General features: G+C 33.1%; 1 protein-coding gene across 5 annotated transcripts in view; it reads left to right on the top strand.

Annotated features, from left to right (window-relative positions):
* MBOAT2 (membrane bound glycerophospholipid O-acyltransferase 2) overlaps positions 1–21,883 on the top strand; it is a 159,918-nt gene that overhangs the window by 113,507 nt on the left and 24,528 nt on the right. For 4 of the 5 annotated variants that reach the window (XR_012486153.1, XR_012486152.1, XM_074288095.1 and 1 more), the window contains exons 6-7: positions 11,332–11,386; positions 16,420–16,603. Coding sequence is in view for 3 of the 5 variants with exons in the window: in XM_074288095.1 (XP_074144196.1) it covers positions 11,332–11,386; positions 16,420–16,603 (239 nt within the window). In the remaining 2 variants the exon portion in view is untranslated. Of the gene's footprint in view, positions 1–3,573; positions 3,635–11,331; positions 11,387–16,419; positions 16,604–21,883 lie in introns of those variants that run through there. The other variant, XM_074288096.1, reaches the window with a different exon arrangement.

Raw genomic sequence — 21,883 nt, 5'->3', positions numbered from 1 at the left:
CAATCTTTAACATTCAGAGCAATCTTGATTCTCTGGTCTTTTTTTTTTTGTTATTTTTATTCTCAGAATTTTTTTAAAAGATGTCTTAATTGATCTTTTTTTTTTCCTCTTTCCCCCTCTATACCCTTATTTCTCCTCTTCCTTCTACCCCATGCCATTTGGTTTAAAAAAAAAAAAAGAAAGAAAGAAAGAAAGAAAGAAAATGAAAGCCTTGGTAACAAATATACATAATCAAACAAAACACCTTCCTACATTGACTATGTTTGAAAAACTATAGATAGCATCCTAAGTCCCTCACATCTTTGCCAAGAGAGATTAGCTAGTTCCATGCTTTATCATCATTCCACTAGAATCATGATTGGTCATTACATTGCTCAGAGTTCTCAACTCAAGGTCATCAATTTTTTTTCTCTATGTGTAATGTTATTATTGTATGAATTATTTTCTCAGTTCTGCTCACTTTACTTTGCATCAATTCATATAGGTCTTTCCAGGTTTCATAGAAAGTGTCCATTGTTATTTTTACATCCATATACCAAAATTTGTTTAAAAGTTTCACAATAGATAAATACCCCCTTAGTTTGTAGTTCTTTGTTACAATAAAAACAGCTGTTATATGTAATTTCTTACATATGGATTATTTTTATTTGATCTCCTTCGTCTATAGACCTAGATTTAGTATTAGCAAAGCTGGGTTAATAGATATTTATATATCTGTAATTTTCCTGACCAATTAATAGTTCCATTGATAATGTATTAGTGTGCCTGGTTTCCCAAGGGCTTTACAACAATTTTCAGTTTCTTCTTTTGTTATTGTTAATCTGAATATATTATTATGAATATTAGATATTATGAAGAGAACCTCACTTGCATTTCTCTAATTAGAAGTGATTTGGAACATTTTTTCATATAATTGATGGCTTGTATGTCTTCCTCTGAAAGCTCTATGTTCATATCTGCTATCTAACAACAGTTTTTGTTCTTATCAATTTGAATTGGTTCCTTATATATTGTGGATATGAGACTTTTGTCAGAGAAACTTGCAACAAAGTCTCCTGTTCCCTCCCCACCCCCCGCCCCATTAAACTGTTTTCTTTCTAATTTTACCTGCAGGTGGTTTTGTTTATACAGTTATAAGCATAATTTAAATTATGTTTAATTTGAAAAGCTTAAATTTAAAAACTTTATACAATCAAAGTTGTTTATTTTTTCATGATCTTCTCTATCCTTTTTGGCCACAAACTCTTTCCCTACCAAAGATCTATAGGTAATTTCTTTTTGTTTAATAACCGTTTTTCTTCTTTCTTGCTCTTGGCTTCTCATTTTGCATTTCTCCCCACTCCCCACTGCTCATCCCAGTGAACAAAAGAAAGCATTGTAACAAGTAAATATGGTCCAAAAAAAGTAAACTGTCAAGTCTGGAATATATGTCTCATTCTTGTATTGCATCCATTACCTCTTTGTCAAGAAATGAATAGCCTGCAGATGATCTTTGATCATTTGGAATGATAGTTTATCTTTGTTTGATTAGGCTAGTTTGATTAGATTTGCTTGATTGGTTTTAAAGTCTTTAAAAGTTGTTGTTCTCATGTTGTATATAATGTTCTCATTTTACATCACTGTATCTGTTTATACATGTCTTCACAGTTTCTGCTGGAAATATCCATTTTGTCATTTTTCATGGCACAATAATATTCTATTACATTGATATACTAGAATTTCTTCACTCATTCCTTTAATACATGAGCAGTTCATTTCTTTGGAAAGATAGCTTGAGATATTTCTTGGTGACTTTGGGTATAGTTCCAAATTGTTTTATAACCCAATTCACTGTTCTGCCAATAGTGCATTATTAGTATACCTGGTTCCCCACAGCCTCTCCAACAATTATCATGGCTGTGAGTTGGAAACTAAGAGATACTTTAATTTGAGTTTTCTCTAATGATTAGTGAATTGGAGCTTTTTTCCCATGTGGTTGTTGTAGATAACTTGAATTTTTTTCCCTTAAAAACATTGTTCTTATATTTTGACAATTCTGTTGATAAATGATTTTCTTATAAATTTGAATCAGTTTATTAGATGTCTTGGATATGAAATTTCATAAGAGACACTTGCTAAGATATTTTCTTTTACTTGCTTCTTTGTCTCCTAATTTTTGCTGTATTGGTTTTGTTTGGGCAAAATATTTTTATGTAATTAAAATTGTCCATTTTGTCTCCTATAATTCTCTCTGTACCACTTGGTTATGAACTGTTCCCATGTCCATCTGAAGGGTAATTTCCTCCTTACTCGTCTAATTTGTTTATAATGGTCCCTCTTTATATCTAAGTCATTCATATATTTGGAACTTATCTTTGAATATGGTGTGAGATGTTGACTTATCCTATTTTCTGCTAGACTAGAGTCCATTTTTCTTAGCAACTTTTAAAAAAATCAAAGTGATTCTTTATTCTAGCAGTTGAAATCTTTAAGACATGAGATTATCTTTATTTTTTAACCATTCCCAAATCATTTTGACTGATGCTGTGTGATATAATTTGAGATCTGGTATTTTTTTGGGCCACCTTCCTAATTAAAAAAAAAAAATGTTTTTTTCTTTGTAATTCTTTACTTTTTATTCCTCAAGATGAATTTTATTACTTTTTTTATTTCCATATGGTAACATTTTAAAATTTTCATTGATGTGGCACAGAATAAGTAAATTAAATTAATTTAGGAATTGTCACTTTTATTATATTCAACTTACTCTGAGCAATTTCTCGAATTATATGTCTCTTCATGTTTTCATAAAAAGTGTTTGGTACTTATATTTTATAGTCTTAATTCTATATCATTTTTTACATTCTATAAGTATTTTAAATTGAATTTCTCTACTAAGTACTGCCATTATCGATAAAGATTATTGTTTTAATTTTATGCCTTTTGGAATACTATACTCTAAGTCCTCTCTCTATTCCTTTATAATGCTAGGTGGAAAGTCTTATATGCTCCTGATTATGGTTTCTTGGTACATGAATGCTTTCTTTTTGGCTGCTTGCAGTATTTTTTCTTTAATGTGAAAGCTCTAGATTTTGATTATGGCATTACTAGAAGTTTTCATTTTGTAGTTTGTTTCAGGAGATGCTAAGTGGAATATTTATATTCTCACTCTGCCACTTGGTTCTAAGTTATCTGGGCAGTTTACATTTATGACTTCTTGAAATATTATATTCAAGCTTCATTTTTCTGGTCATGAGGTAGTCTACTGTTTCTTAAAGTGTTTCTTCTTGACCTATATTCCATATCAGGTTTTTAAAAAATAATAAATTCCATATTTTTTTCTCTTTTTTTTTTAAAGTCTTTTGATTTTGTTTAATATTTTTTATTGTCTTCTGGAGTTATTTTCTTTTTGAAGTCCTAATTTTCAGAAAGTTGAATTCTTGAGCCCAGTTTACCACCATTTGTTCTAAAGTATTAACTCTCCTTGCCATTTTTTCCTCCCTATGTGTTCCATTGTGTATCTTTTCTTTCATTTCTTCCAGGTACTCTTGTAGTCCTTGTGGCCAAGACATTCTTTTTCTCTGAGGTTCTTCTTGGACTTGTGGAAGTTTTCTCTTCTTCTGGGTTTACCCCCTTGAGCTTCTCTCAGTCCAAGGTATTTTCTACATTGTATTTGACATTTTCTCCTGTTGATTCATTTCTCCAACCTCACTTTCTGGATGGTGGGCTTGTGTTATGGTCAAACTATACTCCCGCACTTGTGGGTGGTATGGTTAGGCCCTATTTAATCCTGAGTGCATTGATTATGACCAAACTCTACTTTGATCAGCCTTGTTTGTAGTTGTGATTTTGGCCTGGGCTGCCTGAGAGCTGGATTGAGCATGTGCTGCCTGACTCCTCTGCTAGGTATGGTTTGCTTGAATTCTGACCCTATTTCTCCCCCCCGTATAAGTCCTCTAACTCACCTCACATTGGGCACTGCACTATGTCAGTCTCCTTGCACTTGATACTGGGCACTGTTATTATATTCCCGTTGCCCTATTATGGATAAGGTTGGGGCGGACCCTAGATGTGCTGGGTGCTGCTTTTGCCCTGTTTCCTGCTTCAGATTTGACTCCTAGATCATCCCTGTTGGTCACTGATCTTGCCTTATCTCTTCCAACTGGTTGGGTTCCTGGGTCATTCCACCTTGGCTGACAAAGCCTACACTTTGTCCCTCGCTTCAGTTGCCTTGGGTAGCTTGTGCTGGGTACTGCCCTAGCCGCATTCTCTGTCTGGCAGTTTCATATTTTACTTTCTATGTACTCTAGCTTATCTTAATTCCATGATTTCACAGGACTCTACCAGTCTTTTTGTGATATCCTAGATTGAATGGAAAAGTTTATAGTTGATTCCTCATCATTTCTTAATAGCACAATTTTAGGGTTTATTAGAATGTTTGTGGATATGTGTGTTCTTCTAGTTCTTAATATGTCATCTCCCCACAATGTTCTCCATCTGCATTTCATTGTATTATGAAATAATACTGTTTAGAATTTTCTATCCTTCCTTCTCAGTATTGCTTTATAAATGAACTTGAACTCTAAACCGTTGTTGTCCCCAGTGGCTGTATTTTCTTTTCATATAAAGATTGTGTCTTCCAGTTAAGATGGTTTCTTGGTCCTTTTTTGGTGGCCACATTGTGGTGGCACAGTCACAATATGGTGACTGATATGTAGGCATTCAGCTTTACTAAGAAATGATGGTAGTCTGCATCTTTAGGATCTTTACTTTTATTCACCTTTCCTCCAGCTTTTTTTTTTCCTTAAATGATCAGGTTTGAGCTATTTAAATTACATTCTGCTTCTCATCTTTTTTCCTTTCTGCTAAGTTGTCATTAATTTTGTCCTTTATCCAATATTCCTGACTGACCACAGAAAGATAATTTTTGAGGTAACTTTTCTTTCTATTTATTCTGTATTATCATCTATCAAGATATAGTCAGTTAAATTTTTGTTATATTCTAGTGCTCTTTATCTCCTTGAAGAAAATATGAGATATTAACAAAACTTTTGAATATTTTATCATTTTAAATCATATCAGAGTAGAATTTTCACCTTAATGTTTTTTCTTCTAACCCATGGAAGTTATAAATATCAAAGTACACACTGACTTATTTTGAAAGACATGGCCATTTTCTTCTTATAAATTATCTATTTCATCTGCTAATATGGAAGTTGAGACATAAACTGCAGTTGTATTCATGGTGTTCTATTAGCTTACCTTCTTTTGGAGCACGGTAGGGTGAACTGAAGTGTCCAGTAAAATATGCCTTGTATGGTTTGTAAGATTAATCTAGGTTTGGAAGATTTTGCATTCAATAGGCATAATCTCAAAAAGGGTGGGTACAAGTTTATTACTACACCAAACCTTGATTTAAATAAGACATAAGAGAAAACTCATAGTACAAAAGTAACACACAATTAACAAATACAGTGGTTACCCTGAAGATATTGTAACAAACAGACAAATAACATTTAATATACATCATCACCACTCTGAATTCTTTGGTTGGGAGAGTGGTCACAGTTATTCAGCCTCAAGGAACCTTTGCTAAAGCAAGATGTATAGTACTTCCTAGCCCAAATCCTCAAAGTCCCTTTCCACTAAGGGGTATTTATATGCTGAAAATAAAGAGAGCACTACCCTAAGTATTCTAATTTGATATGTGACTCTTGAACTCTTGAATTGTAGCAGCCTCTCAGGTATAGGATGCTCCATCACAAGAGTCCCATCAAGGAGAATATTCGTTCATTTCTTTAGGAAGATTATGTTTACTCGGAACTGGCTGAGTTTCTGGGGAACAGGCCTTCAATAAAGTATACTCATTAATTAAGGTATCCAAAGGATGACCAAACCCTCTTATGTCCTTCTCTGGCATTCTATCAGATAACTGCAAGCGTTCTCATGCTTTCAACAAAAAAGTTATACAAAAGACATGGCCAAGACTTACGTAATATTCCTTCCAAGGGTACCAGTTAAAACCTACTCTATCCATTTCTTTGTTAGTGTCTTAAAAGAGAACATGGGGGGAGGGCAGCTGGGTGGCTCAGTGGATAGAGCACTAGCCCTGAAGTTTAGGAGGACCTGAGTTCAAATTTGGCCTCAGACACTTAACATTTCTGGACAAGTCATTTAACCCCAATTGCCTCAGCAAAAAAAAAAAAGAGAGAGAGAGAGAGAGAGAGAGAGAGAGAGAGAGAGAGAGAGAGAGAGAGAGAGAGAGAGAGAGAGAGAACATAGCTATTTCTCTACATAGAAACAACTTCATCATCATGTTCTTTGATTTCATTTATAGGAAAAATTAACATCAATGGCAGCAGTTAAGTTTTTCTATTATTAAGATTAAGTAAGACCATTATTCATTGAGCAAAGATTGTTTTTAAAAGTACTAGCAGTGAACTAAATTTTCTAGTCTCAAGATTGATTCCTAGCACTGTCTTCTTCTTCCCTATTTTCCTAATATCATAGCAGAAGAAAGGATTTATGCAGGATTGATTATTTCCTGTTAACCTCAGTTTCTGAAGTCATCATTTGCCAAAAATTCATCAACTTAGGATCACCTACCTAATTAAGAGTCACTCCATACCATTAGGTTTTTGAAATTTTTTTCAGTCTGGGGTACCTGCTTTACCATGGTTCATTTTCCACTATCCTGATGATCTAGGGTCATATCAGAAGAATATGTAAGGAAGCACCAATAATAATAACTCATACTTACATGATATTTGATTTTCAAAATATTTTCATCAGAAAAATCTTGGTGTATATATTATTATTATATCAGAACTTAAAGCTGAGGAAATCAAGACTCATATGCAGTTAAGTAGATTTCTGACATATAGCTAATAATCAAAAAAAGTACTGAAATTCTATTTTGTGACTCAGATCCTGTGTGCTTTCTACCTCACCAAGTTATTGGGATTTCCTTTGTCACCTAAAGGAGATTAGAGATTTTTTGGAATGGCAGCCTTGGGATTTAGAGATCGATCAACCAAGTTCCAGGCTTTCCGTAGTTCTTTCTTCAAAGCCACTTATCAAGCAATTACCTCTTTCCTTTTGCACAACTCAGGAATGAGTCATATAAGAGAGTACACAGGCACTTCATTTTAGTAGTAAGATTATTTTCATTGCAAGTAGACAAGGGTATATATCTGGAAAAGAGCCCAAATAAGTTTTGAGATAATATTTGTTAAGTGCTTATCATAGTAATTGGCACGTTGTGGGAGAGTATTGCGTTATATGTGTGGAAAACTTTTTAGCCAGCACCACATCATGTTATACCCATTAAATAGAAAATGATTTTTGATTTTCTTAAGTTCCTAGCAACTTGTGAATTAGCCCAGTCTTCAACCTGAAACAAAGATTGGTCTTTTTAATGTTAATTTTTTGATGGTGCTGTGGGTCCTGGAATACCACAGTCTCTAAAGAACGCAAATTGAGGGTCTTCCAGTGAGTAGTGGAAAGTGTCATGATAAACATGAGCCACTTAGTCAATAAACATCTCTTAATCATGTATATGTACCAGGTACTGTGATAAACACTAGGAAATACAAAAAAAGAACTGCCCTTTTTGTCAAGATATTCACAGTCTAATGGAAGAGACAACATGCAAACAATTTATTTATTTAAAAAAACAAACAAATAAAAAAAACCCTGCACAAGATAAATTGGAAATAAACAACAGAGGAAAGAAGCTAGGGTTAAAAGGAATCACAAAAGACTTCCTATAGAATACGAGGTTTTTTTCCTGGAACCTGAAGGAAACCAGGAGGCAGAGATGAAGAGAGTAAGCATTCCAGAATGGGGGACAGTTAGTGAAAATGCCCAGAGTCAGGATAATGGAGTGTCTTTTTGGAGGAATAGCTAGGTGACCAATGTCATAAGAACAGAAGATATAAGAAAAGAAAGGGGGTCGCAACTTATGAAGGGCCTTGAACATGTGTCTTTTTTTTTTAATTTGATCCTGAAGATGATCAGGAGTCACTAAAATTTATTGAATAAGGAAATGACTTGATTAGACCTGCACTCTAATATATACATTTTGACATCTGAGTGGAAGATGGACTAGAGTAAAGAAAAGCTTGTAGCAGGGAGACTCACCATTGTGCCTGTTTCCATAATTCAGGCATGAAGTGATGATGAACTCCCTAAAGATGGTGGCAGAGTGGCAAGGAGAGAAAGGGGCATATTCAAAAAGTATTACAAAAGTAAAAATCATCAGGCTTTGGCAACAGATTGAATATGAAAAAGTAAGAATAGGGAATGGGGGGTTACAATCAAGATTGAAGTTCTGGGTGACTGGGAAGACAGTAGTGCCCTCAACATTAATGAAAATATTTCTAAATATTACCAATTAGAATTGTGCAGGAAAAGGAACCCTAAGGATAATCACTATAATTATCAATCAACATGTGAAAAATTGCTGCTAATTATTACTATTTAGAGAAATGCAAATTAAAGCAACTGAGATTCTGCCTTACCTTCCTTAACAAAATAGCAAAATGAAAGGAAGGAAAATGTTGAATGTTGGAGGGACTGTGGCAACAGGGACATTGATTTACTGTCAGTGGACCTATAAATGGATATAATTCTAGAAAGCAGTATAGATTATACACTTAAGTGCTTACAAACCCTTTGAACTCACCTTTACCATTGCTAGACCTATATGCAAAAGTGATCAAAAATGAGGAAAATACCATATATTTCTATGTCTATATCTATATCTATATTTGTTAGCACCCCTTTCTGTGATGACAAAAAAATGGAAACTAAAGGGATATCCCTCAGTTGGGTAATGGCTGAACAAAATGTGCAATATGAATGTGATAGAATACTATTTTCTGTAATAAATGAGGAAATTTTAAAGAAATTTAAGAGACAGGAAGACTTAATTGAACTGATGCAAAATGAAGTGAGTGGTACCAGATGAACAATTTATACTTTAACATCAATATTATAAAGTCATTTAATTTTGAAGACATTTATAGACTGAATGAAAAGCAGAGAACAATTTATACAATAACAAGACTATAAAGACAAACTACATTTAAACTTATAAGATCAGTGTACTGGCCAACCACAATTCCAGAGGACTGATAAAACATGCTATCTATAACATGACAGAGAAGTGATGGACTTAGGGGACTTAGGGTACAAAATGAGACATAATTTTTATATAGAGCCAGTGAAGGAATTTGTTTTTCTTTGCTATGAATAACAATCTTATTTGACAGTCATATACAGCAGTTACTGTGGCTATTTCTAATATTACCAACCAGAAGTGTGTTTAATCAATGTTTCTTTATCTAGTAATTCAGTTCATTTAAATAATGTATAAACTACTAATTATAAAGCACTGTGGTGAGTATGTATATGTGGGATTCTCAAAAATTGAAGTAAAAAAAGTTCTTGCTATCAGGGAAATTACATTTTGCAGGAATTAGAGATTCAACCTATATACAGATAAACAAATTTAAAGTATTCTAAACAAGGAAAGAGCATTGACAACTGAAGGGCTTAGGGGAGATTTAGTGGAGTAGCAGTATTTACACAAAGCCTAGAAGAAAAATGAAGATTTTAATAAGCAAAAATGAAAAAAGGATATACTCTAGGAATGGGAAAACATGATCAAACACAAAAAGTGGATATGGGGAGTAAGATATAGTGAGAAATCCAGGATGACTCCCAGGTTGCAAGATGAGGGGGATTGGGAGAATGATGATGATGTCCTCTACAGAAATAAGGAGGGTAGGCGGAATGGAGGGTTTAGAGGGAAGGATCATGAGTTCCCCATTCAGACATATTAAGTTTAAGATGTCTATTGGACATCCGTTTCAAGATATCTAAAAAGCAGTTGGATATGCAAGATGATTATATGTGTATAGAACTAATAATTAGCATTTTGACCTTGGACAAGTCACAATTTCTCTGAATTTGTTTTTTAATCTATAGAAAAAGAAAGCAATAGCACATGTATTTTATGGTAATTGGGAGGATCATATTAGAAAATATATATAAACCCCTTTACAAATTTAAAGGCACTTTATAAATATATTATTATTATTAAGAGATTTGCCTAAAGTCATTCAACTAATAATTTTATGTGCTAGTATTTTAAATTTATGGTATAAGTATTAATATTCATGTCCCCCAAAAAACAAACAAAAATGGGCCTCTTAGAAATTCAGAATTCTCTTCATATAATGGTGGTGGTGATATAAAGGGGGCTTTTGAAAGGGGATAGTGGATTTGGGTATTCGATTAAGTTGTTTTAGAACTTTACAAAAATGTACTATTTTATATTTTTAAGTGTTCTTAAAGCAGTAGGTTATTCTACTAATAGCATGCTGAGTTCTTATAAAAATTAACATACATTTCCTTAAAAAATGCAGCTTCCTATTTTTTATGTGAGTATTTTTCTTCCAGAGTAATTTCAGTAGCACTAATAACCTGGTGCTTCAACTATCCATTTTAATGGTACTTAATAATCTACCTACTAATATAGTTATTTAGCAAATTGAGTAGAGAGAGAGAACTGTTAAATGGACAAGGAATTAGCTGGCTCATCAAGGAGATTGCCGTTTATGTTCCAACACAGTGCACCTATAATAATCTCATCAATAAAACTATTATGAGTAATAACATTTTCCAGATTTTGAAACTTAAAGATGTATAGTGGAATATAAACTTCTTGAGGATAGAAACTGTCCTTTGTTTTTCTTTTCCTAGTACACATGAATTCTAATTGCTTGCTGAATTGGAAGCTGGACAGTTTATCATGCTGATGTATGTTCTTTATCATCTTCAGTGTTTAGGATGGAGAAACAAAGCATTCAAAGGAAATTACACTATTATATGTAGTGCCTTATCCAAAAAAAAAATGATGTGATGAAGTCAGTTATGTGGGATCTGGAACTGTTTTCATTGATTTAAAATAAATCGCTTGGATTGAAAAGCCTTCTTAAAAATACAGATAAGCAATATACAATTGGTATTTAAGAGTCACCAGTCATACAGGGAGGTTAAGTGACTTTCCTTTTTCTTTTTGTTCAGTTGTTAAATCATCTGACTCTTTGTAAAATAAAAGATTTGGATAATTTGGCATGTAAGATCCATTGTGATTAAAAAATCTGTGACTATTGTATTCCACATTTTTACTATCTCAAACAGCTGAGTAAAATATGCAGTGATTTACTTTTCATAAAATGACATATTCCACATTCATAAAGTCCCTTTCCAGTTTTATGATAAAATACTGTCTGTCCTTTAAAAAATATATCATTTATGAAGTAGCTTATTTCTGTTTTATAGGTATGTTTCGAAAAGAAGAAGAACTAACTCCATCACAGAGAGGTTTAGCTGTAAGGTATGTTATGTATAGTACCTAATTCTTAGTTTCTTGACCTTTTATACTCAATAATATCACAAAGCTAACAATATTTTTTACAAGGTATTGATGAATTTAATCTCTTTCTTGGCATGTTCATTATATATCGTGGGAGAATGTATTATATGTGACAAATAAAGTCCATCCCTCTCATAAGCAAAAACACATTTCTCCCTATTTTCATCCAGTTAGTATTTAAGTAATTAATATTAAATGTCTGCAGAACATTGGCCTAGATTCTAGATTTAGATGAAACATAATCCTGCTATCATTGATCTTACAGTAAGGAGTAAAACACAAAGCTTCCTTACTAACTGTGCAATATTAATTGCATTAGCCCATTCAAGAATTGTAAAACAAAGCGTATTATATGAGGTATGAAGAAAGAGGTCATTACTAGTTCTTTAGGAGGGGAAACAGGGGAAATTTCATTGAGTGAGGGAAGGAGTTACTTGAATTGGTTTTTAAAGAATGAGTAGGAATTCAGTAGGTGAAGAGAACATTCCCAGGAGAGGGAACAATGTGAATAAAGACAAAAAGGCCAGAATGTTAAAGATATTTTGAGTAGGAGGATTGGGTTGAAGAGGAAAGCAAGGAAGCAATGTAAGGTAAAGAAGCAGGATAAGTAGGGTGACATCAGATCTTGAAGGGCTATGAATATTTGGAAAAGACTTTGAATTTTATACTTATGCAGTTAGTATGTTTTGGAAGTTCTTATCTCTGAAGTGTGACAGGCAGATCTGTATGAAGGAAAGATTTTTCTAGAAAGTAGTATAAAAGCTCAGCTGGACCTAAAAAGAATAGAGGTAGAAAAATTTTGCGAGGAGATTATTTTGACTAGATAGTTGCTAATGAGGACTTGTATGATAGTGATATCAATGGGAATAAAGTAGAGGGGATAAATGAGAAATTTTGAAGAAGAGAAATCCACAAATGCTGCTAATTGATTGAATACCAGAGATGAGGGAGAACAAAACATGAAAGAAGACAGTTGCATATTTTAGATATGGAAAACAGGTAAATAGGTGGTCGGTCTTATAGGTAACTAGAGAAATAGGAGGACCAAATTTAGAAAGAAACATACAAATGGAGTATATCAAGGCCACTGGAGATTTGGGCTTCAAGCTTAGAAGGGAAAACAAGTGTAGAGAGATTAGATAGTCATCTATCTAGGGACTGGGGCTCTCAGAGTGAAAGAGAATGTTAAGGACAGAGTATACCAAGAGAGAAGAACAAGAGCAGGCCTTGAGAAGATTGATATATGAGGTTAGAAAGATTACAAACCACCATAGGAAAAAGAGTAACCACAGTAGGAGAATAAAGAGGAATGAGTTATCCTGAAAGCTGAGGAATAGAAGACATCTCCCAGGAAGGGAAGAAGCACGGTACAGTAGAAACATGAGAGGTAGGTTCAGAATACCTGGGTTCAAATCCTTTCTTAGTATAAGGCCTTATACTAGCCTTTGAGAGTGGGCAAATCACTTCTCTGTAAAAATGTATTTCACCAGTTGTGTTTTATGGGAAATAAGTTTTAAATCAATACACTATAGCTTATTGTGTAACTTATTGTTAATCAGTGAAGCTATCAGCAGTGTTTTCTATCAGTAGGTACAGGATGAATGCCAAAAAATTAGATTTTGCTGTTAGCTCATTAGTGATCATTGAAAGAGTAATTTGACAGCTAAGTGAAGAATGAGCTGGAGTAGGGAAAGACCAGCCAGCAGGCTAATGCAGTAACCCAGGTATGAGGTAATGACAACCTGCATCAGAGTTGTTGCAGTGTCAAAGAAGAGAAGGAAGCATGTGCTAGAAATGTTGGGAAACCAGAATCTTTACAGAACTTGGAGACTACAGAATCGAAGATAACACCTAAGCTGTAAGCTTGAATGGCTGGAAAAAGGTCTTGATGTTAAGGGTTAAGACAAGACTCCTTTAAAACCAAAACAAAACAAAACAAAACCCTAAGAATAAGATTTTTCTTTCTCTGTGCCTAGAAGCAAGAAGAAAAATAATTTGAAACCATTAAGTTTTAAGGAACAGAAGCAGAGTGGAGGGAGCAGGCCTCATGGCCTTAATCATCTCAGCAGAGTTGAAGGCTAGGACATCCTGCCAGAACTAGAAGTTAGGAATACACATGGAAGCTAGAATGTCAAAGAATGGTCTGAAGCAGTCCTTGTGAGCAGTGAAATAGGGATCTTAGAAATGGTATATTTATATCACAATCATGGCTCCAGATCTTAGAGATGGCCTGTTTCTGAAAGATGTTGAAGTCCAAGATCTGACAATATTAATGACTAGTGGAAATAGGATGGATAAAGAGGAGATTGTTTTTGTAGAGGAAGTAGAGAAATTATGAGGTCAGCTGTTAGAAAGTTTTTAAACATGAATGTGAAAGTACATATTACAATGAAGGCCAAGCATGAAGAGGGAGAGGAAATGTATAAGCTGGATATCATGTCTATTACTGAGACTCAAGGCTTGAAGTAAATAATAAAATGAATTGCTATGGGTTTTTTTGTTAATATCATATTAACAGTCAGAAATTTTTCAAAATTTGGACAGTTATGATTTTTACAAATAACTTTGTTAATTGATTTTGGCTGAAGGGATATTTAGAGATGGCTTTTTAAACAATAGACTAGGTCTTCTGCCTTAGTAAATGAACTTTTGAGTCATCATTTCTGGCTAGAAAATTATTCTATGCTAACTGTTAATAGTACCTAACTGTAAATATATCTTATTTTTATACAGGGGTGACTTAATCTTATAGCAACTTTCAGTTTTAATGAATTAAAAATGTTAAAATTTCTAATCTTCTGTTGTCACATAAAAATAGTTTAATTAAGAAATGTCTTACTATGTGTAAAACTGGAGCCAATAGGAGGCTGTTAGAAAAATGTCACAGTATACATTAATGAATACCCAAAAATAGTTAATAAAATTATTGAAAATTTAATTGTATTTGCTCTATTAAGTTACATAAAATGACTTGCCCAGGGCCACACAACTAGGAAGTGTTGTGTCTGAGGTTAGATTGAACTCAGGTCCTCCTGACTTCAGGGCTGGTGTTCTATCCACCGTGTCACCTAGTTGCCCTGATAACATTTTTAAAAGACAAAATTATTTAATATAAAAAATGATGAACTTAAAGTCAAGAAACATCTAGGCTCATTTCTTGCCATTGGTGTCTTGCTCTAGAAGATTATTGTAAGCATCAATATGAGAATCATGTATGTAAAGTACATGATGAACTTTAAGCTCTATATAAATATTAGTTATTGTAGTATTCTTATTCAGTGATTTTTCAGTTTTGTCTGATGCTTCATGACCCCATTTAGAGTTTGCTTCTCAAAGGTACTAGAGTGGTTTGCTATTTCTTACTCCAGCTCATTTTAGAGATAGGAAACTGAGACAAACAAGATTAAGTGATTTGCACAGTCACTCAACTAAGTATCCGAGGTCGTGTTTGAACTGATTCCCCCAATTCCAAGACCACTGTTCTCTCTTATGCCACCTAGCTGTCATCATTATTATAGCATTGAAATATAAATCTTTAGCAAATGTTAAATTACTTAAGAGGGAAAAAAAAAAAAAAGCCCAAGTGCTTCATTAATTTTTCTGATTCTTATAAAGTTGAACCTTTTGTTGAAGTTTTAGGATAGTAACCTAATGTCCCTACAGATTTTTACTCCTTGTTTGATTATGTTAAAATCTAGAGATAACTTTAATTAACTAGGTTTTGTTATTGAAGTGACTGATGATGAAAATGGAACATAGGTCCTTGAGTATAAAAAGTTTTGTGATTCAGATTCACATATATTTAGCAGGTTTATTGTAGCTTTTGAATCACTTTTTCTTTATCATCAGAAACTTCATGATATGTGACAGTGGAGGAGGGTGGCAGAGTGGGTGTGAGGGGGGAATGGTAGAAGGGAGGGAAATTTCAAGCAAAAGATTTAAAACTGCAAGTTAATAAATCTTAAAGCCATGTTCTTATTTATATGATGTTGAAGGTTAAAGGAAAGGCATTTTTGAATCCAGTTCATATTTTTTAAAAGTTATTAAAAATAATTTTTCATGTTCTTTAAACTTCTGGGGGAAGGAGAAACAAAGTATGATTTTAAATGAGATAGAAAATGCCAGTGTTCCGATATTGCTATGTGATGGTGTTTGATAGTATATTTTTGTGACATAGAAAATATTTTAAGTCCATTTACTGGACATGAAATGTGTTTATTTTCTTATAGGACTTCCTAGCTAATTTTTTTAGGGTGAAAGAAATTTCAGATTAAGGAAATACATGTCCTAAGATCCTCCACTCAAATCCCACTCTGGTGCCTCCTTATGGCATGGAAATTACCCTAAAGTACCATGTGCAAGCTCTAACAAGCCTTTCCACATTGCAAGGGCTTCAAGGACAGACCCTATAATAGAATGTATTTATGTTATCCAAGGATCAGCCTAGCAAAATTTGGAGGAGTATTCCCCATATTTGCTGCCAGGTGATGAGATATTTTCAGCCATAGTAACTTTTAAAGATCCTCTAAGTCAAAGAGAAGATTGTAATCTACATAAATTGAATTACAAGACAAAAGAATAAATTTTCTTCATTCATTTGCAACTTAAGATTTATCAAATTAAAAAAAAAATTTCCATATTGAGCAGCAGCATGTTTGGACTCACAAGTGTTCACATAGAATAATGAACAAACCATAGAATAAAAATTCTCTACCTACTAATAATATATGTAAATTTCCACATCATATTGTATCCTTCTTAAGTTATTCTACTTAGTGGAAAATTTAAGAATGAATACTTCTGCAGATTTATTATCCAAAAACTTGTTTTTTAATGTTGCTGTGCTCTTTTATTGTACACCCTTATTATAAGATTTCAAGAAAAAAATTCATTTTTGAAATAGGAAAAAAACAATAGGAGGAATGGCTAGTCTTGTAGTAAACCGCTTAAAATATTATGCTACATCTTACAAGATGCTTGTCTTTGAATTCCAGACGCATGCCAAGTCTACTGGAGTATTTAAGTTACAACTGTAATTTCATGGGTATCCTGGCAGGCCCATTATGCTCTTACAAAGACTATATTACTTTCATTGAAGGCAGATCATACCAACTGACACAGGCTGAAGCAAATGGAAAAGAAGAGATACAATATGAAAAAACAGAACCATCTCCAAATGTAAGATCTCTAAATTTTGTGGCGCTATTATATGCCAGAATATTGCATGAAAAACTTTCTTTGAATTATTTATTTATAGACAGTAACATTTTCAAGTATATTTGTGATTTGTTTTATCAAAACAAAAATTGTTCTTTAAAATATTTTAGGATACTTAAATAGATAAATGCCTATACCTGTGGTTGATTTCACAAAAACAAGATTGCTTCCCTCAGAGACTGTTAAATTCTACCTCAGATGACATAATTGATCTTCATAAGTTTATTGATTTAGAGTTCAGGCCTTTGAGATCATACAGTATAACCTTCTTTTTAGCTAAGAAAATAGCCTCTAGAACTTAAATGATTTGCCATAGGTCACACAAATAGTGAATGATGCCTTCAGTATTTTATAGCAAATAAAAATGAAACATTAACTATTAAGGGAAAATGTATTTAAGAGATATTCATTGAAAACTAGTAAGAAATGCTTAAGACAATATCTTTATTATGTTAAATATTTTAATTATTATTTTTTATTTATTTTATTATTTAAATATTATTTTTGTTATATTTTAATAGGGCAATTCATAACAGACCTAGTAGAACATTTAGAAACCAAGAGAAATATACTTTATTTGTAATATTGCTGTCTTCTTTGGCCTAAAAATTATTCATAACATATTCTCAGAATTGGTAATTATTAATCTTTGAAAGACCCTAGTATAGTAAATATTAATAAGCATTAGACATAGTCCAAACCCAAAATGAAAAGTTGCTCAGTGATGAGCTATGACTCAGTGTATGAGTCCTAACTTATCTGCATCTCCCAGAAGAAAAGCAATTTGTTACTTCATGGCTACTTCTATGGGTAATATTATTAGGAGGTTCTTTGGAAGGTTTTTTGATTTGATTGCTTTCATGTTCGGATTCAGGAGGCACCAAGGTATTTATGAGTAAAACCCTAACTTAAGAAGATTTGTATTGAACAGTACCTTCACCGTTTAATAGATGTGTGAATTTGGGCAATAACTTAGCTTCTCTGCTCTTTAGCTTCTCTAGCTGTAATATAGCTTTCATACTTAATTCATAGAATTGTTGTCAAGGAAGAAGGGTAATTGTATGTTTTCTAAACCATATGGCAGCCTACAAATATAGAAAATGATTGATTCCTGTCCCTGACCACTTTCATGAAACTTCAAGAAAATAAGTAGAAGTGATAAAAGTTAACCAAGATTATGTGAAAAAGTAGCTTCTAAAAATAAAAACGAATAACAGCTGATAATTGTATGGTGCTTTAAGATATACCTTGTTACAAGGTATATCTTGTTTTAATTGGGAGGTCCTATTGAGTTCTTCATAAAATTCCTTTAGCTTTTTAATTCTCTGAAAATGTAGGCTGTGTCTAAGCATTGCTTGGGAGATTACCAATTCTCCAATTAAATAATGTTTCTACCACTTCTTTCATATACTTTCTAGAGAGATGTTATGAGCCACCCTTCCACTTTACAGTATAAAAATTCCTTCTATTTTTTTTTCTTTTTTATATCTGGGATTTTCAGACAATTAAATTCTTCTCATAGTATGTTTACTCATTGATCATTGGATGAGAATCTCACATACAAAATGTCAACAATTTAGTTTATGGATGTTGAAAACCAAGACGATTCTTTGTGTATTCTATCCTTGCTCCTTTCTGCCACTTTGCCACTGTAGTTACAAGATTGGTACAGTGGGTATTTCACAAGACAAAGGGCATTTTATATTTTTCTTTTCTTTATAGGTTGATATGAGTAAGGATTTCATTGCCAAATGACCAGCCTACAGGAGATCAGACTTCACTTTTAGTTAGACTCAGTATTTTTGCTGGAACCATAACTGAAGCCTTTCCAGCAGGTATAGAATTTTCCACAGCTTTGTGTTCCACTGGCATAGCCATTGAAAATTCCCATCAGTGGAGGAAGAGATACAGTCGGTGAGATTGCAAATCTGAGTACTGAGATTTTACCAAGCATTTTCCTTGTATTATATTCCTTGTGACAGTAGAAAAAGTATGGGCTCTAGAATCATAGGATCTGGGTTCAAATGCTACATTTAAAGTCATGTTACCTGTACGACTTGAGGTATGTTACTTTTCTCTGGACCTTTGTTTCCTTAAAAAAAAAAAAAAAAAAAAAAAAAAAAAAAAAAAAAATGAGGGAATTAGGTGTCTCCAGAGGTCCCTTCAAACTCTAAAATGGATACTGTGATACTGTGGGACTTTAATATAAATGCAAATAGGTACAGAATAGTAACAATAAGATAGTTTAAAAGGCATTAACAATTGGAGGGGGGGAAATCAAGAAAGGCTTCATACAGAAAAGATGGTATTTGAGTTTTATCTTAAAGGATGATAGGGAATCTAAGGAAGAAGTTAGAAAAAAGTACATGCATTCTAGGTTTGTGGGTCTCTCCTTATCCAGGCCCAGAGATGAGAGAGGAATGGAATATAAAACTTCAGAATCAGGAATCCTGGCTTCAAACACTACTATTGTTGTGAAAATAAAGAAACTAACACTTTAAAAGTACTTTGCATACCTTAAAACTCTATATAAATGTTGGTTATCATCATCAGCATCATCAGCATCATGTGTGAGGAACAGAGAGAGGACCTGTTTTGATACATTTCAGAGTATGGGAGAGGGATGATGAGGTTGGAATTCAGGTTTTGTTATAGGGCTTTGAAAGCTAAAATTAAGAGTTTATATTTTATTCTAGAGGTATTTGGAAGCCAATGGAATTTAGGAGAGTTAAAGTAGACAGATAAGTACTTTAGGAAAATTATTTTGACAGTAACATATATGATGGAGGAGAGTTGTGTAAAAGTAACAAACTTAAGGCAAAGACCAGTTAAGATTGAGGCTGTATCTGCAGTCTAGGTGAGAGATGATATGGACCTGATTTAAAGTGATAGGTTTTGGGTGGAGAAAAAGCCCTTTGTATGGAAGGTAGTGTAGAAATAGGAATAGCAAGGTTTGGTGTCTGACTGAATGTATGGTGAGGGAATGTGAGGAATCCAGGATGGCTGAAAGATATCAGTGAATCAAGAAGACTGGTAACTTGAATAAAAATCAGCAAGTTTGTAAAAGACAATCAATTGAGGGAGAAAGATAATGAGTTCCATTTTGAACATATTTGAGTTGAGTATTTTAGAGATAAAAATTAATATGAGATGCATTACACTATAGGGAAAAGAGAAAACCATGATGGGAAAAATGAGTGATCACAAAAAAAACAATTTAGAAGTCAAGTTGTAGCTAGAGAAGGAAAATCAGACATAAGAGAGACACATATTTAGATACCCACACACAAATTCTCAACAGATCTTGCTTCTGAAAAAGATAGTGATGTTTATTAGGTATAGGGATTATGAATGGATCCAAATTTCATCTAGGCATAGAGATACTTATACATAGGTACTAAATACTTATAGCTATTTGTAGCTTAAAGGAATAGGATCACTATTCAGAAACTTTTTGAGAGCTTTAAACATTTTATTTCGAAATTTATACATATATATATATATAAAATCAGGAAAATAGAAAGATATTATTCAAAGTATTTGGTTTTACTGTACAACTTCGGATAAGATTTTTAATAAGAATTTTTGAACAATCAGGATTATTAAAAGTCATCTTTCAAGTAAATTCATAAAATTCTTTAAAAATTTTTTATTATTTAATATTTTCCCCAATTATATTCAAAACAATTTTTTTGCATTTGTTTTTAAGATTTTTGAGTTCTTATGCCCAAAAAGTTATCAAAGTGTGCATACCCTTTGATCCAGCAGTGTTACTACTGGGATTATATCCCAAAGAGATCTTAAAGAAGGGAAAGGGACCTGTATATGCAAAAATGTTTGTGGCAGTCCTCTTTGTATTGGCTAGAAACTGGAAATTGAGTGGATGCCCATCAATTGGAGAATGGCTGAATAAATTGTGGTATATGAATGTTATGGAATATTATTGTTCTGAAAGGCCTGGAGAGACTTACATGAACTGATGCTGAGTGAAGTGAGCAAAACTAGGAGATCATTATACACTTCAGCAACAATACTATATGATGATCAATTTTGATGGACATGGCTCTCTTCAACAATGAGATGAACCAAATTAGTTCCAATTGTTCAGTAATGAAGAGAACCAGCTACACCCAACGAAAGAATTCTGGGAAATGAGTGTGAACCACTACATAACATTTCCAATCCTCTGTTTTTGTCCTCTTGCATTTTGGGTTTCCTTCTCAGGTTAATTTTACATTATTTCAAAGTTCGAATCTTCTTGTGCAGCAAAATGACTGTATGGATATATATACATATATTGTATTTAACATATACTTTAACATATTTAACATATATTGGTCAACCTGCCATCTGGGGGAGAGGTGGAGAGGAGGGGAAAAGTTGGAACAGAAGATTTTGCAAGGGTCAATGCTGAAAAATGTATATATCTTGTAAATAAAAAGCTATAATAAAAAAGGGAAAAAAAGATTTTTGAGTTCTAGGTTTTCTCCCTTATCCCTACCCATAATTAAGAAACTCAAATGAAATTATGTAAAACATTTCTATGAAGTTCAAGTTGTGAGAGAAAACAGATCTCCCACTCTAAAGAAAATAAAAACCATCAAAAAAATTAACTTAAAAATATATATAAAGAAAGAATGCTTCAATCTGTTTTCAGACACAATCATTTCTTTTTCTGGCTATGGATAGATTTTTTTTTTATCATAAGACCTTGAGAGTATGATGTGCATGATTGTGAGTAATTGCACAGATGTGCAACTGAGAGTAACAAAATGACATAAAATTCTTAAACAAATTAATGTTTAGATTTTTTACTGTAGAAATTAAGAATAACTTTTATACTAATAGCTAACAAAAATATAGTAAACTCTTTATCTACCTTAAGGCAAGTTCAACGAAGTCTGCTTCTCCCCTATTTCCCAAAGCTTCTGGGAACCTAAAATAAGTTGTCATAGTCCATTGAATGTTAAAATTCTGAAGGGACGTTAGAGATCATAGAGTTCTCCTCCCTTCATTCCACAAAGACATGATTCTGGGGGCAGCTAAATGGCACAGTGGATAGAGCACCAGCCCTGAAGTCAGGAGAACCTGAGTTCAAATCTGGTCTCAGATACTTATCATGTCCTAGCTATGTGACCCTGGGGAAGTCACTTAACACCAACTGCCTCAGTAAGAAAGAAAGAAAGAAAGAAAGAAAGAAAGAAAGAAAGAAAGAAAGAAAGAAAGAAAGAAAGAAAGAAA

Source organism: Sminthopsis crassicaudata, chromosome 2 (assembly GCF_048593235.1).
Source record: "Sminthopsis crassicaudata isolate SCR6 chromosome 2, ASM4859323v1, whole genome shotgun sequence".
Lineage (NCBI taxonomy): Eukaryota > Metazoa > Chordata > Mammalia > Dasyuromorphia > Dasyuridae > Sminthopsis > Sminthopsis crassicaudata.
This window is presented reverse-complemented; position numbering and strand designations above follow the sequence as displayed.